Source organism: Oncorhynchus keta, chromosome 24 (genome assembly GCF_023373465.1).
Source record: "Oncorhynchus keta strain PuntledgeMale-10-30-2019 chromosome 24, Oket_V2, whole genome shotgun sequence".
NCBI lineage: Eukaryota > Metazoa > Chordata > Actinopteri > Salmoniformes > Salmonidae > Oncorhynchus > Oncorhynchus keta.
In genome coordinates, this window is record NC_068444.1 from 32,253,072 (window position 1) to 32,269,805 (window position 16,734).

General features: G+C 43.7%; 1 protein-coding gene across 5 annotated transcripts in view; it reads right to left on the reverse strand.

The window, feature by feature from the left end:
- The window catches only part of LOC118357734 (protein shisa-6-like), a 68,271-nt gene that overhangs the window by 44,534 nt on the left and 7,003 nt on the right, over positions 1-16,734 (reverse strand). For all 5 annotated transcript variants that reach the window (XM_052478158.1, XM_052478157.1, XM_052478156.1 and 2 more), the window contains exon 4: positions 12,377-12,478. In XM_052478158.1, the coding sequence (XP_052334118.1) occupies positions 12,377-12,478 (102 nt within the window). The remainder of the gene's footprint in view (positions 1-12,376; positions 12,479-16,734) is intronic.

The following is a 16,734-nucleotide window of genomic DNA, read 5'->3' on the forward strand; positions in this document are numbered from 1 at the left end:
TCTAGTGACTCCTTGTGGCGGGCTGGACGCCTGCAGGCTACACTATTTCCAGAAACTGGCAGTCTCTATCAAAAGGATGAGACTAAATATGAATAATGAGAGAGAGAGAGAGAGAGATGAGTTACACCATGCCAATCCTTAATTCTGCGAACAGTCTCTTATGGTAAGGCTTGTCACATAACTATATGAGGATGCTTCAGTATTAGTTTGTGTTCTATTTCCAACATAAGTGGATAAGCTAAATTCCAGAGGCTGCTAAATAATGTCAGCAGCACTATTTCAGCACTGAAAACAACATAGATCAGCTGTGTATTGCTTCTTCTCCTGCGCATTTTGCTCAAAGAAGTTGAATAACAAATCTAAAGGAGGGAAATTAGCATGAAAAACTCCTCTCATTTCAATCGATGCATAAAATATCTGCACTTACTTTAATGAGCAGCAATAAAAGTTGCCACGCAGCGCGGCAGAGAGAAGAAGAGATGAGAAGAGAGCATCCTGATTGATGTTGCACATTAGAGAGTGGTAGCCTCCTTAACCGAGCAAACATCACAGCCTCCTCATTGTCCTCTCTTCCCTTCCTTCCTGTCCTCTCTTTTTTTTCTTCTCGGTCCTTTCCTCCGGCTCTCAAATGTTTTCTCTCTGTCTGTCTGACTCTCTCTCTCCCTCTCTCTCAGAACTCCCTGGCGAAGTTCTCTCAGAACTCCCTCTCCCTTCTACTCTCCTCTAATCTCCTCTCCTCTAATCTCCTCTCCATCCCTGAAGAGCTTTCGCTCTCTGAGAATATCTCTCCTCTCCTGACCTGGAGTGGGTGATAAAGCTCTGAAATAAACCCTGACATATGTTTACTTTTGATAAATAAAAAAATAACACGCCCGCTCAAACACAGGTACCAGTTAGCTAGCTCTGCAGCTCTACAATTAACATTCCCCATTTCTCACCATCACACGTTTTTCCCTAAATTCCAACACCATATCTCCTCAGCTCCATATTCAGCAGAGAATGCACCACCTGAGAGCAACAAAAATGGAGATGTCTAACATTCTCCTCTCTGCAATTGTGTGAGAGGAATCTTGCCCTCATTAAGTCCTAGCTGCTAATGAATGCTCTGGCCCCATCACTCTCTGAAGGACCATATTAGCAGGCCACTCATTGGATATTCTGCACAACACTCATCTGGCAGGTCAGTGACACCACCACCCAGCACCTGACCTCTAATGTGTGAGGGGGGTTCACAGATGAGCCAGCTTTCAATCAAATGCCTGTTTCAGGTAGTAGTGCTTATGTAATGAGTCACCTTTCCCGAGATCTTAAAGTGGAACTGACAGTGTTTTGACTACTTTGCAGATATGAAACAAACAGAAAATCAGAATATCAGTTAAAATGATCCAAATGCCAGTTTATGCTAGAGGTTTTAAAAATAGGTTCCATTTGACAATTCTATGACATACAGTAAGACATTGTTGGCAGAATATATGAATGCAGTTCAATATAATTCACCAATATGTCTTGGTAGTCCCAAAAATATTGCTAACAGGTTATAAATCACAGCTGGCCATTGTTTGCTGTCTCCACCCATTCGGATGCACTGTGGCCAAAAACTAGCAATACAATCAGACCATCTATTTATGTAGCTCTTAATTTAGCAAGCTAAAAACACAGAGCTCTCACATTAGCTAGCTACCTGCTGGGAGGATTTCATGTCATTGGAGGAGAGTGAGTGACCAACTTTTTCCCCTCATATTGTTTTTTTCAGGGGCTACAGCTAGATGCAGGTGTCATTTGGTTAGCTAGCAATAAATATGAATCACTTTGCTAGATAACTTAAACGACTGTTATCCAGTTAGCATATTGCTTGCGTGTATGAATTCACTCTGGCTATCTACTCCAATTTTAAAGCACAGAATAACTGATGAATTTAAGAAAGGGCAACACCCGCTGAATATGACCTGTGTCAGTAGCTAAACGTGTGCCAAAGAGCATAACAGCAAGCTACGAACGCTCTAGATAACATGTAAACAGCCTAACCAGCTCTGCTAGGTGCGAGTAAAATGGTCAGAGTGAGCATATAGTATGCTTACTTGTTCTCTCATTTGTGTCTGGAAGAAGCTTCAAAGGGGGAGACACCCTGGACCCAAACTGTTACAGACCTATATCCATCCTACCCTGCCTATCTAAGGTCTTCGAAAGCCAAGTCAACAAACAGGTCACTGACCATCTCGAATCCCACCGTACCTTCTCCGCTGTGCAATCTGGTTTCCGAGCCCGTCACGGGTGCACCTCAGCCACGCTCAAGGTACTAAACGATATCATAACCGCCATCGATAAAAGACAGTACTGTGCAGCCGTCTTCATCGACCTTGCCAAGGCTTTCGACTCGGTCAATCACCATATTCTTATCGGCAGACTCAGTAGCCTCGGTTTTTCAGATGACTGCCTTGCCTGGTTCACCAATTACTTTGCAGACAGAGTTCAGTGTGTCAAATCGGAGGGCATGCTGTCCGGTCCTCTGGAAGTCTCTATGGGGGTGCCACAGGGTTCAATCCTCGGGCCGACTCTTTTTTCTGGATATATCAATGATGTTGCTCTTGCTGCGGGCGATTCCCTGATCCACCTCTACGCAGACGACACCATTCTATATACTTCCGGCCCGTCCTTGGACACTATGCTATCTAACCTCCAAATGAGCTTCAATGCCATACAACACTCCTTCCGTGGCCTCCCAACTGCTCTTAAACGCTAGTAAAACCAAATGCATGCTTTTCAACCGTTCGCTGCCTGCACCCGCACGCCTGACCAGCATCACCACCCTGGATGGTTCCAACCTTGAATATGTGGACATCTATAAGTACCTAGGTGTCTGGCTAGACTGTAAACTCTCCTTCCAGACTCATATCAAACATCTCCAATCGAAAATCAAATCAAGAGTCGGCTTTCTATTCCGCAACAAAGCCTCCTTCACTCACGCCGCCAAACTTACCCTAGTAACACTGACTATCCTACCGATCCTCGACTTCGGCGATGTCATCTACAAAATTGCTTCCAACACTCTACTCAGCAAACTGGATGCAGTTTATCACTGTGCCATCCGTTTTGTCACTGAAGCACCTTATACCACCCACCACTGCGACTTGTATGCTCTAGTCGGCTGGCCCTCGCTACATATTCGTCGCCAGACCCATTGGCTCCAGGTCATCTACAAGTCCATGCTAGGTAAAGCTCCACCTTATCTCAGTTCACTGGTCACGATGGCAACACCCATCCGTAGCACGCGCTCCAGCAGGTGTATCTCACTGATCATCCCTAAAGCCAACACCTCATTTGGCTGCCTTTCGTTCCAGTTCTCTGCTGCCTGTGACTGGAACGAATTGCAAAAATCGCTGAAGTTGGAGACATTTATCTCCCTCACCAACTTCAAACATCTGCTATCTGAGCAGCTAACCGATCGCTGCAGCTGTACATAGTCTATCGGCAAATAGCCCACCCATTTTTACCTACCTCATCCCCATACTGTTTTTATTTATTTACTTTTCTGCTCTTTTGCCCACCAATATCTCTACCTGTACATGACCATCTGATCATTTATCACTCCAGTGTTAATCTGCAAAATTGTAATTATTTGCCTACCTCCTCATGCCTTTTGCACACAATGTATATAGACTCCACTTTTTTTTCTTCCTACTGTGTTATTGACTTGTTAATTGTATATTCCATGTGTAACTCTGTGTTGTCTGCTCACACTGCTATGCTTTATCTTGGCCAGGTCGCAGTTGCAAATGAGAACTTGTTCTCAACTAGCATACCTGTTTAAATAAAGGTGAAATAAAAACATTAAATAAAAAATAAAAAGCTAGCTAACAAGCTAGCCAACATTAGCAAGTTAGCTTGTGTACTTGACTACCGTTGTGAGGAATGCTCTGATCAACCCTACTCCTTAGCCAGTGCATCCAGTGTCAATCGGGCAGTGTTCGCTCAGAGAGCGAAAAGCTCTGAATTTACAAATGAGCACACTCTGACACTGGAGACAATGTATAAACGCACCCTTAGCTAGTTGTCAATCAGATGTACTTGGCAATTATCAAATCGGCGAGCAGGCAAGTTCTCATTCAGCTGTCAAAACGTGGGTTGGGACAAGCATGCATTGGCAGGCAAGATACAGCAGCAGGCTACTATTCCCCATCATTTATCAGTGCAATTTTGACAGCCAACTAGCTGAACTAGTTTGAGAGGGTTTATCCCTCGTTAGAGTTTAGCTCATCTCTCTCTGGCGAGCTTTAGTTGTTGATCTTGTTGTTGTTGATGTGCATAACTGAGGGAGAGAGAGAATACCTTTTCACGGTTGTTTGATCAAAAGGACTGTAAAGTTCCCAAATGCAAAAATCCATTCCGGTGTATTTTGTGGCTTTTGGCAAATGTGTTCCAATGATCTAAAGTCCCACTGTTGCTACTAACTACAAACACAGTCCAGTTCAAAGTAAATGATGGCAGGCCAGTGTGGCAAATGGCATATTCGCATAAAGGCCTACTGTACTTCTGATTGGCTGTGGCGCACCGGTCTGCGTATTAGGTTTTATGTACCGCAACATACATTAATTGCCCAAACGCACGGCCGCTTTCCCACTCTACATTGCTGAGGAATTTTCACAAATGCCTAACTATACGTCATTCCCAAACATTCTAATAATTTATGAAAATGACCATATCTAAGTGCTCGCTTGTCAGAAAATATAAAACAAATGTGTAATTCTTCCTGGGGTTGTATATGAACAGATTTGAGTCAGATTTCATGTTGCTAAAAGGCTGTCAGCTCCACTTTTAAGACTTGTGTTATAGCTGCCAGAGCTATATGTCTCAGCTCAGTGGGCTAACACAAACAGGTCACATGCACAAACAGATTATGTCCTTTATTAGCATCATTGGAGGCTCTATACTATGTATTGAGGCAGAGGAGGAGGCGGAAGGTGACTGATTGGGTTGACGCTTGTGTGTCATAGAAATGAATAAAGAAAGATAGGATCTGTGTGATTTGTTGTGTGTGTGTGTTGACATCGTAGGAGGCTCTTCCTGTTTGTTTTTAATGTCTTTGTCTCCGTGACGACGCTAACGAAGCTTCTAAGATTCTTGGGGGAGGATGTTTTGGTCAGGCGTCATGCAGCCCCAATTTTTTTTATCATGCGGTCTGATGGTACAGTATGTTGTTGTTCTATCAAATTTGATTCATTCCAAGTCTGATTCATCTGCATCTTGGAGATGAGTGTTTTAACAGCAGTGGGAGTTTTTGGCAGTGAGGGACTCATCATAATTCTCAGAATAAAAAGTAAGAGCTATTTAGAAGAAAACATCTGTCAGTATGACAACACAACTACATGAAAGTAGAAAATGTCCTTTGGCAGTAAACCTCTCACTCCCACCTCTACCCCCTCTGATCGCTCTGAAAAGGTATTTTCCCACCTTTTAAACAATTTCTCTGTTGTAACTCATGATATGCGAAACTCCATAGCTAGTCTGGGTAAAAGGAGTATAGGAAATGTACACACATACGTTGTAGATCATATGTGCTGAGAATTAACAGTAAACACAACAATATCATTTAAAACCGTCTGCTACTATACTGATTGATATCATTATATCAATCATTATCATATTATCACATCATATTTACAAAAACAATCCTCCAATGCCATGAAAACACATTTAAGGTCATCACCAACTGGAATTAACTCGGGGCTTGGTGAGGTAATGAGGATAGAAATAAAAGATTTGGGATTTTGTCTTTGTCTAAAGCAATTACTTCTATTCAGGACTGTTCCGGCCGTGGCTGAATGTCGAATCATCCTCACTGACTGACATACGGATGCGGGAAATTAAAATGACTGTCTTCAACCAATCAAAGCCTCTAAGTTGAATTGGAATGCTTTCTGGAATTTGCATGCATAGCTGGCTGTCAATCTATCTGCTCTCTGGGCTGTAGCGGAACATAATCAATCAAGGTGGAATTATAGTATCTCCTCATAAGTGACAGGGACTTTCAATCCGGCTATACAGAGTGCTGAGCTGTAGTATTCTCTATGGGCTTCCTAGCTTGGCTAAATATGTGTGACACATCTCAAAGACTGGTATAATGTGACAGGGATGTACTGTACGGACTTCTCTTTTGGGACACTAGCTGAATTAGAAACAGGCTAGTCAATAAATACAGTAGTTGTGACAGGCCTTGTATTATTTTCTACTTTAGATCACAGAATACAGTTTATTTTAAATTTTTTATGGGAGGTAAGTGTATGACGTTACCAACAGGCTCTTGAACAGCTTCTATCCCCAAGCAATACGATAAATAGGTAACAAAATAGCTACAATGGAACAAGTTTTCCTTGTATCTTTACTGACCGTTTATGTCAGTATTTGCAGGATTCCCTATCCACACACACTGGGCCCTACACACTCACTGGGCCCTACACACTCACTGGGCCCTACACACTCACACACGCTGTCACTCCAACACACACACACAAACAGTCACTCTGTCATTTGCTCACTCACACATGATATGCACATACATTTATACTGACTCTACACACCCGCACGACCACTCACATGCAAGCTGCTGCTACTCTGTTTATCTTACATCCTCTTGCCCTATATATATCTACCTCCATCTCTCCAGTATCCCTGTACATGTAAATATGGTATTGGATCTGATTTTTAAATATTTCCTGTATATAGTATAGTATAGTATATATAGTATAGTATGTTTACTTACTTATTTATATTATTAATTCTTCTTATTCTTGTTTCTCATGTTTTTTTTCTAGTAATACATTTTTTTTAAATGATTGCATTGTTGGGTATTGAGTTTGCAAGAAAGGACTTTCACTGTACTTGTGCACGTGAAACGGAAATCTGAAACTGTAGGGAGCAGAAAGACAAGAGCAGCTCTGATATGCTCTGATTTCTGGAGATATGTTAAAAAAAAACTATATTCGAACTACAGCGTTTACACATACGCCATTTAGAAGGATGCTCTCATCCAGAGTGTCAGCGTACGTTTTCATCCGTTTTTTTATACTGATCCCGTGGGAATCCAACCCACAACTGTGGAGCTGCAAGCCCCGTGCTCTACCGACTGAGTTACACAGGACCACTAAAGATGGAGACTGAAGATCAGTGGCAAACTGAATTTTTGATGTATACCTACTTTGATGTATTGCATGTCATAGTAGCTACATCAACAGAAAATATCTACTGCCATAGCATGGCTGAATGTCACCATTACCATTCACAGAACACAAACAGACTTTTACAATTCTATTTGATCAAAAAAAAGGCTGACTATACAGGGAATAAGGTGCCCTTTCGGAGACAGTCTAGGACAAAACAACAAGAGCAAAGGAATTGAAAGAGGCATCTTGGTCGTCCAGACAGATGGCAGAGGAGACAGGAGTGTCTGTCTCTCAGAACGATAAAGTCCAGATAGAGAGAGAGAGAGAAGCCCAGTAGGATTCAGAGCCAGCACAGATAACACTGACTACTGAACAGATGGCTACTCACCCCTCCGAATACACCTGTCCTGTCCTGTCCTCCTCACACAGATACAGGAAGTGGAAGGCTTTTAAGGTGTCACGCAACGCAAGGCATAAAAATGGATGGGCACCAACATAAATATCTGTCGACCGGCTGGCAGGTTGCCAGGGACACTGCAGGTTGGACAAGGTCCTTGAAGGTTAAATACTGACTGGATGTGAATGGGTGTGACTTGGTGTTCTACAGGAGTAAGTTAAAGATTGGTATAGCGGCGAAGTATGTAAATACAATCCATTAGGATGTGTGTGAATGTTGTTGCTATTGAGTGACTCGGTGGACCCATGAAATAGAAATGAGTGGGAGTTGACACATGAAGCCAATAGTTGAAGGCAACTCGGGATACGACGCAATGAGAAAAGACGTGTGTGTGTGTGTGTGTGTGTGTGTGTGTGTGTGTGTGTGTGTGTGTGTGTGTGTGTGTGTGTGTGTGTGTGTGTGTGTGTGTGTGTGTGTGTGTGTGTGTGTGTGTGCGTGCGTGCGTGCGTGTGTGTGTGTGTGTGTGTGTGTGTGTGTGTGTGTGTGTGTGTGTGTGTGTGTGTGTGTGTGTGTGTGTGTGCGCACATGTATGTGATGCCTCAAATCAGTATTTAAAAAAGAGCATCAGTATCTCTGAGAAAAGCTGTCATACACTCACTCACTCACTCACTCACTCACTCACTCACCACGCACGCACGCACGCACGCACGCACGCACGCACACACACACACACACACACACACACACACACACACACACACACACACTTTGTACAAGGATAAGACCGAGTTAGCCTATATATAATTTAGTCTTTGTGCTCTGGGTAAAGGCTATGCTTGAACTCCTTTGAGGTGGACCCAGTGTTGTGGTAAACCCTAACAGACAGATGTGAAGCTTCCAGCCCCTTTGACCTCTGCTATATAGTCCCCAGGGAAACAACAACACACAAACCCACACACTGCCCGTAATTAACGACTAAACACACACACAACACACACGCTGTAATTAACTAGCTGAACAGACGCCTGCTTATTCAACATCAGCCCTGAAAACTAAATCAGGACTCAAAAATAACCTTTTTCCTCCGATTTTGATCCAAAGCTTTTACCCACAACGAGAAGAAATCAACTGAGAGAGAGAGAGAGAGAGGGGGGGGGGGGGGGGGCGAGAGAAAATGAGCAAGACAGAGGAGGAGAGGGACTGCATGACAAAAAGAGAGCTAAACTGAGACAGAAACACAACTACACCATAGAACTACTGTAGCTGTAACAAGACCTAGTTTGCTTGTGTATATTTTTCGCAAGCTAGCCCAGGAGATCTGTTATATTCTAAGTGCTAAGATTCCAATCTGGAAATGTTGTAACAATGACTACCCATTGTTACAAAACTCTGGCTTTTGCTAAACCATGCCCCATGATGCCTCACAAATATACAGCTAAGGATGGAAGCAGAGGAAGCATCATCTGTGATGTTGGTAGAGAGAATATAAAAACAAAAAAAGAATACCAGATATATAATGTAGCAGCGATTCACATTACTCATGTTTCGTGAGAGAGAGAGAGAGAGAGAGAGAGAGAGAGAGAGAGAGAGAGACTGTAGCCATTCTGGATGAATACCATTGTATATAGTCCTACCCCCGGGGACCATAACACACTGAGACACAAAAAAGGAGCAAAGACACAGAAACTGCAAATTTGATGTAAACAATAAATCATCATTCTCTCATTAAAACAACAGAGGCAAAGCAGAGAATATTCACAGATGGAACAGAATAGGTTGAAAAATACATTTGAATCCCTCTCTCCATTCCTCGTGAGGACGAGAGATGTTGATTTTTGGAATATCACCCAATGCAGTTCTGGTCCAGCTCCAACCCTCCCTTCAGCCCCACAGAGTACAGGGTTTATGGGCAGGCAACAGACCAGATGTCAGCCAAACCCAGGGACAAATGTGTCCTGTGTAAATCTGCAGAGCCGCAATTACATGTTCCTCATCGGATGTGATGAACATGGATTCAAGAAGTATTGACTCTGTGGAAACAGATGATATACATCTCCTAATGTACAATCATTTATATAGCTTTTCCCATCCACTCTTCTACTGTACTGCTACCGTCCAAAGGGGACCAGAAATCATGGCGACGGAAGAAGACATAACTAAAATGTCGGTGGCAGAGGCTCATTTGAATATTTTTGTATTTCTTTTGTGCTACCGTGAGTTCCAGTGTCATTCCAGTTGATGTAATATGTTGTGTCATTATGGCCAGTGACGGTGTCTTGTGAAAGACTTGTGTTTCATTTAGAACCATGGCAGAGGGACAGTGTGCGCAGTATGGGTGAGGCTGGGTAGTTCCAATAGAATGCATGGCCTTTTGGGTTAGAGAGACGAGGTGTGTCTGAACTTTTGACTGGTCTGTACGTAAATTTGATATTTCCATTATAATGGAAATATATATATATATATATGAGAGAGAGAGAGATGGTTTGTTAGAAATCATTTACATAAGTATTCAGATCCTTTACTCAGTACTTTGTTGAAGCAGCTTTGGCAGCAATTACAGCATCAACTCATCTCAAGCTCTGTCAGATTGGATGGGGAAAGTTGCTGCCCAGCTATTTTCAGGACTCTCCAGAGATGTTCGATCGGGTTCAAGTTTGAGCTCTGGCTGGGCTCCAGGAGGTCCTGAGCGCTCTGGAGCAGGTTTTCATCAAGGATCTCTCTGTACTTTGCTCCTTTCATCTTTGCCTCGATCCTGACTGGTCTCCTGGTCCCTGCCGCTAAACAAATTCCCCACATCTTGATGCTGCCACCACCATGCTTCACCATAGGGTTGTTGCCAGGTTTCCTCCAGACGTGACGCTTGGCATTCAGGACAAAGAGTTTGATCTTGGTTTCATCAGACCACAGAATCTTGTTACTCATGATCTGAGATTCTTTATGTGGCTTTTGGCAAACTCCAAGCTAGCTGTCATGTGTCTTTTACTGAGGAGTGGCTTCCGTCTGGCCACTCTACCATAAAGGCCTGATTGGTGGAGTGTTGCAGAGATAGTTGTCCTTCTGGAAGGTTCTCCCATCTCCACAGAGGAACTCTGGAGCTCTGTCAGAGTGACCACCGGGTTCTTGGTCACCTCCCTGACTATGGCCCTTCTCCCCCGATTGCTCAGTTTGGCCGTGCTTCCAAACTTCTTCCATTTAAGTATTAGTGAGGACACTGTGTTCTTGGGGATCTTCAATGCTGCAGACAGTTTTTGGTACACTTCCCCAGATCTGTGCCTCGACACAATCCTGTCTCGGAGCTCTACAGACAATTCTGAATAATTATGTAAATAAGTTATTTCTGTTTTTTGGGGGGGTTTTGCAAAAATGTCTTACATCTTGTTTTCACTTTGTCAATATGGGGTATTGTGTGTAGATTGCTGAGCTTTTTAAAAAAAATTAAATACATTTTCGAATAAGGCTGTACCTAAACAAAATGTGGAAAAAGTCAAGGGGTCTGAATCCATTCCGAAGGCACTGTATATAGAAATATGTGTGTATCAGCTACAGTATACATTTAGCAACACAAAAGAGTGGGAGGAGATGGACACACACACAATATATATATATATATATACAACTCTTATTTTCTATTTTTGTATTTTATTTAATGTCATATCTGATGTTGTTGTTGCCTATTAATGTTTTATATGTGGACCCCAGGAAGAGTAGCTGCTGCATGTGCAGTAGCTAATGGGGATCCTAATCAACTAAACTAAACACTCAGCCGCGCGCATATACCCACTCTCTCACACACACACACACACACACACATTGCAACTTCTAGAAGTGACATATCCCTAGTGTGTGTTAAATGGAAGGTAAATGGAGGAGAATGAATCACAACAGGACAGTCTACAGTGATGCATACTAATCAGTATTTAACCCACGGGGAAACACAGGGCCTAGCTAATGACATCCATCTTGAGGAGGTGTGTGTGTGTGTGTGTCCTCCGTGGGTGTATGTAGATGGCTGGGTCATGATTTCCACCCCACGCTCTAAGCCAGGTAGACGGCAACATCGCTGTTTTTCTGTGCATTTTCTATTTCCTTTACCCCAATTTTCTTGACACCAAACAAAGATGTACACCGATAATAATGTATATAACTTGGCAGAGGTACAGTGTGCGCAGTATGGGGGAGGCTGGGTAGTTCCAATAGAACGCAAGGCCTTCTGGGTTAGAGAGGGAAACTGTCCGGGGTGAAGAGAGAGAGAAAGAGAGTCAAATCAAAATCAAATCAGCGTTTATTGGTCACGTACACAGTTTAGCGGATGTTATAGCGAGTGCAGCAAAATGCTTGCGTTACTGTGTGTGTGTGCGCGTGTGTGTGCGTGAGTACATGTGTGCGTGCGCGTGCGTGTGCGTGTGTGTGTGAGAGAGAGGAGAGAGGGGCCGTACCTGCGTTCTAAACCGTAAGCATTTTGGGTACGCGAAAATAGAAAGCTTTTATAGCATGTGAAATTGTAAAAATGTTGCATACTTTCAATGCCATTAGTACACAGCATGTAGTACTAGGCAGGGCAGATATCGGCCACACGGAGAAAGAGGTTAAGAGGGAATGAGAGATGAGAGAGGAAAGCAGAGGAGATGTATGTATCATTGTTGACTCAGCAGAAGGAGTCTGGTCAGTGTATGGAGGGATGGTGATTGGTGGATAAGGGGTTGGATAGAGGTATATGGATACATACGCTTTATACGGGTCAGAGGTTAGATAGAGTTGGATCGATAAGATTAAGGGTTATATAGATATAGAAAGTGTTGATATAGAAAGTGTTGTACTGTACCTTTGGGCTGGCCGCGACCCAACGTGACGAACCCGGAAGAGATGAAAGTATGAAGGTCGTGACCCCCACTGCTGCGGATGCTCTCCTTCCCGTATTGGAGACCTGCAAGAGCCAATCACAGAGTCAGAAACCTGGTGTAAATCTATAGGCACATCAAGGAGGAGTCTGCCAAAGACTGCTTACTTGCAAAGTTTCTCTTTTTGATCACCGAAGAACAGCAGACACTTCCGATTACTTTGATTCTCACTGTTGCTATCAGAACCCCTTGATCATTCTCTCTTTAAACTAGAAAATGGAAGGAAAACTAGTCTAAATAAATAAATAAACATGCTAATAAAAATCCATAGGAAAGACAACTCTGAACCCAATCATGCTTCACTTACTAGAGGTTGCCATAGCTGCAGATATCATGTCTTAGGCTTACTGTACTGTATTATCCTCCCATTCTATTACCATGGTAATTGTGTTGTGAGCAGTCTCACACACACGTACACGTACACGTACACACACACACACACAATATCATACCCGATCCTTCCTGTCTAACCTTTATCATGGTTGGGCCATGTTTCTGACCCTCGATGACAACCTGTGAATCCAAAGGACCTGTTCAAAGCCAATCCCAATCCCCTTCTCCTGATTCTTTTCCCAACGTATTAAGGTGAGATAGGACCTGTTCAAAGCCAATCCCAATCCCCTTCTCCTGATTCTTTTCCCAACGTATTAAGGTGAGATAGCGTGAAGCACCGCCACGGAAAAGGCTATGCATTACAAATTGGTTGTCCTTGATAAAAGGATACGTGACTTTCACCTCCAATGAGCACCTATGCACCTATGCACCTATGCACCTATGCACCTATGCACCTATGCACCTATGCACCTATGCACCTATGCATGTGACAGATGTAGGAGATAGAGAGGTACCTTCGACACGTGATAACTTTTTTTACCTTCTCGAGTTCCCGGCTCTATATAGCAGAAGAATGTTAATATCAGATAATTTCATTATGGAATGAGAGGGACAGATGTGGTGTTGTGTAGCTCGGAGAGACTGGCAAGGTTATTCAACTCCAAGGGCGATTAAGCTTTACCACAGTGAGACAGGCGGGGGTAATTGACATGGTGTAGTGGTTTTACAGCGTTGTCAGTTCCCTATCTACTGTGTAGGGGACATGGTGGCATGCACGTCATCTGTATCGTGTACTGTATGTACTTCTCTCTCTCTCTCTCTCTCTCTCTCTCTCTCTCTCAACCTCCCATGCACGGTAAGCGCTCAGCCTTTGTAACAACCAATCTACCAATGCTGTACTGTGCAATACTTATTCTTCATGTCAGAATTGTTGCTTCTAATTAACAAGAAGTAACTGTACGATGCTACACTTAAAGGTCTTCATAAAAGGAATTACACCCTCGCACCTGCCTTTCGACACCCACATACCTCTCACATACACACACGACCACGCACGCACGCACGACCACACGCGCACACACACACACAAACACACACATGCGCATGAGCACATGCAAGCTCTGACACACAACACAGGTGCACACAGGAGGTGGTTTATACAAACCATGTTGACACAGTCAGCATAGAAATACCCCTCTTTAAACGGAGGAGATGATTACCAAGCCCACAGGGAGGGAGAGCGGGAGGGAGGTCAGTGAGGAGATGTAATAGCCGTGCAGTTCTGGGATTAATTGTTGGAAGATTAGAAAAACAGAAAATGTCGAGAGAAAAAAAGTGCAGACTGAATCTGATTATGAAAAGTGCCAATCGGCGAACTATATCTTAATTAAACTAATGAAATCATAGTTTAGTAATCCAGGCAAAAATCATGCATGCTGTGCTGCCAATCTCTCCGAGGCAATAGACACACACAAACACACACATACGCAGAGAGTGAGACTAACACCCATACTCGTGCAGAAATACACACATAGTCTCACAAATACCCAAATACACACACACACACACACACACACACACACACACACACACACACACACACACACACACACACACACACACACACACACACACACACACACACACACACACACACACACACACACACACACACACACACAGCACTAAAGGGCTGTGGGAAATGTCCAAAAGTCATATCAAAACAAGGTTACGTAAAAAGCGAGAAGATGAAATGGTTGTCATTTGTATATAGTCACCATTAGCTGTTTGTGCATCAGAGTCATCGTTGGACTTTGAATGTCAGAGAAACTGTGGTTGTTGTTGAGTCAAAAATAGGACGTTAAGGATATGGATCCTGGAGTATAAACAGATATTCTGCACACTACAATAAACATAACTTCCTCTACTCATTATGGACTTTATTCACCTTTTTTCTTATAGTAACAACCAACATACAGTAACAAAATCTGTGTTTGCAGTGTAATGTAAATGTTTTTCCCCGTGAGAGGGTATGGGTCCAAAAAGAATGATTCATTCATTTTCTCTCGCTTCGTTTCTTTACTTCAAACCCAGAAGTACGTTTAACGTCAAATCCACTCAAGCCTCTAAACTGAACAACTGTCAAGGACTTTTCCTTGTTGTGGCTACAGGGTGTGTGATGTTAACTCTCAGACCTAAAAACAGGTTTCCAAGCTTACAACTCAAGCAGAGTGGATGACAATATAAATAGCATGGTATCCTATTCTGCTGTCTGCACAGTTTGCTCCGGGATCTGTTTTTAAAATGCCCGGACGGCGGGACAGGTTTTCTAGCAATTTACCAAGGATACCTGTGACATAACCGGCCTGCATTTTTTGGAATGCATCTAAAGCTATACTAAAAGAAAATCATCTGGTTTTTTTTGGCAAAGTGGGTTTTCTTGTTGTGATGTGGAAAAACACGGCATTCCATTTTAGGATCAGAGGGGGATGTCATTTCATCTCTAGGCTCAGTTGGAGAGGGTCCTCTTAGGCTTCTCCAGACCTTAGGCTTTAGCTATACCTGGTTACCGAGGACTCTGGGACATTCTGATTTAAGAGACCTGAGGGGCTCGTCTTGGAAGGCTGCAGCGTGTGTGTAGGGGTTTCTTTAATTTATTCATTTATTTGTGTCTTTCTTTCATTCGGTTTCTTTCTTTCTCTCCGTTCTCCATGTTCTGTCTATCTAACTGTGTCATCCTTAGCGGGGACATCTCTCATAGAAAGAAATCCTCTAGTCAGGAGCACAACAGTACGGTATTATACTGGAGTCGCATTTTGCCACACATGAATATGCAATTTCACTGCGAGTGAGTGGTTTCTATCTCTCTCTCTCCCTGTGCTGCTGTACCACCGATCCTGATCCTGTTAGAATGGCAACTCCCAATTTATACCCACACATTACCCATGTCATCTCTTCTGCCTGTCACTGCCTTTCATGTCCAAGACCACAGGACTTCCTGGTTCACAGTGTAGGGCGAGCTGGGCTGGGATGGGATAAGCTAGCCTACATGATGAGCTATGTTCACTTGCTAACACTAACAACGATTGTGTGCAGGAAGGCAGGCAGACAGAGACACAACCCGACAGGCAGACAGAAAGGCACAGAGAGAGCGAGATGCTTGACCTCCGCTGAGTATGACTTCCCACAAGGTCATCCAGTTGGGTGGGTGCTTTCCCCCTGTGCCTTGCACGGCTCGGTGGGCATTAGGACCAGATTGATACAGTGAGTCAGGGGGACAGACAGGGCCGCTGCCTGGGAGCAGACTGGGGTCAACAGACCGGCAGGGTCGACAGACCAGGGACGACATGGCCCGCAATGCTCTGCAACCTAAATGAGCTGGTCCGAAACCTGACACACTTGTTTGTCTAGCCTGCACATCTGTTTGTCTGTCCTGCTGTGTGTCTCTGCATGTCTTTTGTCCATACGAGTGGATTTTTAGGTCTTTCTCTGTCTGTCTGTCTGTCCTTCCTTTCTCTTGTTGTGTTGAGGTACAGAAGTATGGGTTTTCGGATATGGCCACAGTCTCTTCCTCTCTGCACTCGTTTTCTGTCTTACTGAGTATCTCTCAAACACCTTTCTCTTTTAGTCTTCCTCTCCCTCTCGCTCAACTCAGTCCTGCCTCACACTCACAGTAAACATGAGACAGGTTTGTGGTTGCAGGACTGTATGTCTTCAGAGATCCCAGAACCGAGATGTACTCCCCCTGTCAGTGTTGTTCTGTTCCCACTTCCCAGCTGTGTGGTTGAATCCCATTCCCATGCGTGCCGACGCGGTCATGGTCTCGCTGCGGTCTGTGTTTCAGTGTGTCATCCTTGGCTGACTCACCCGCTGAACCACTCAGCGTCCACCATTTCCACCCTGCCACAGACGGCCCGGCCCTGTTCCCTCACCAGCCACAATGATTGCC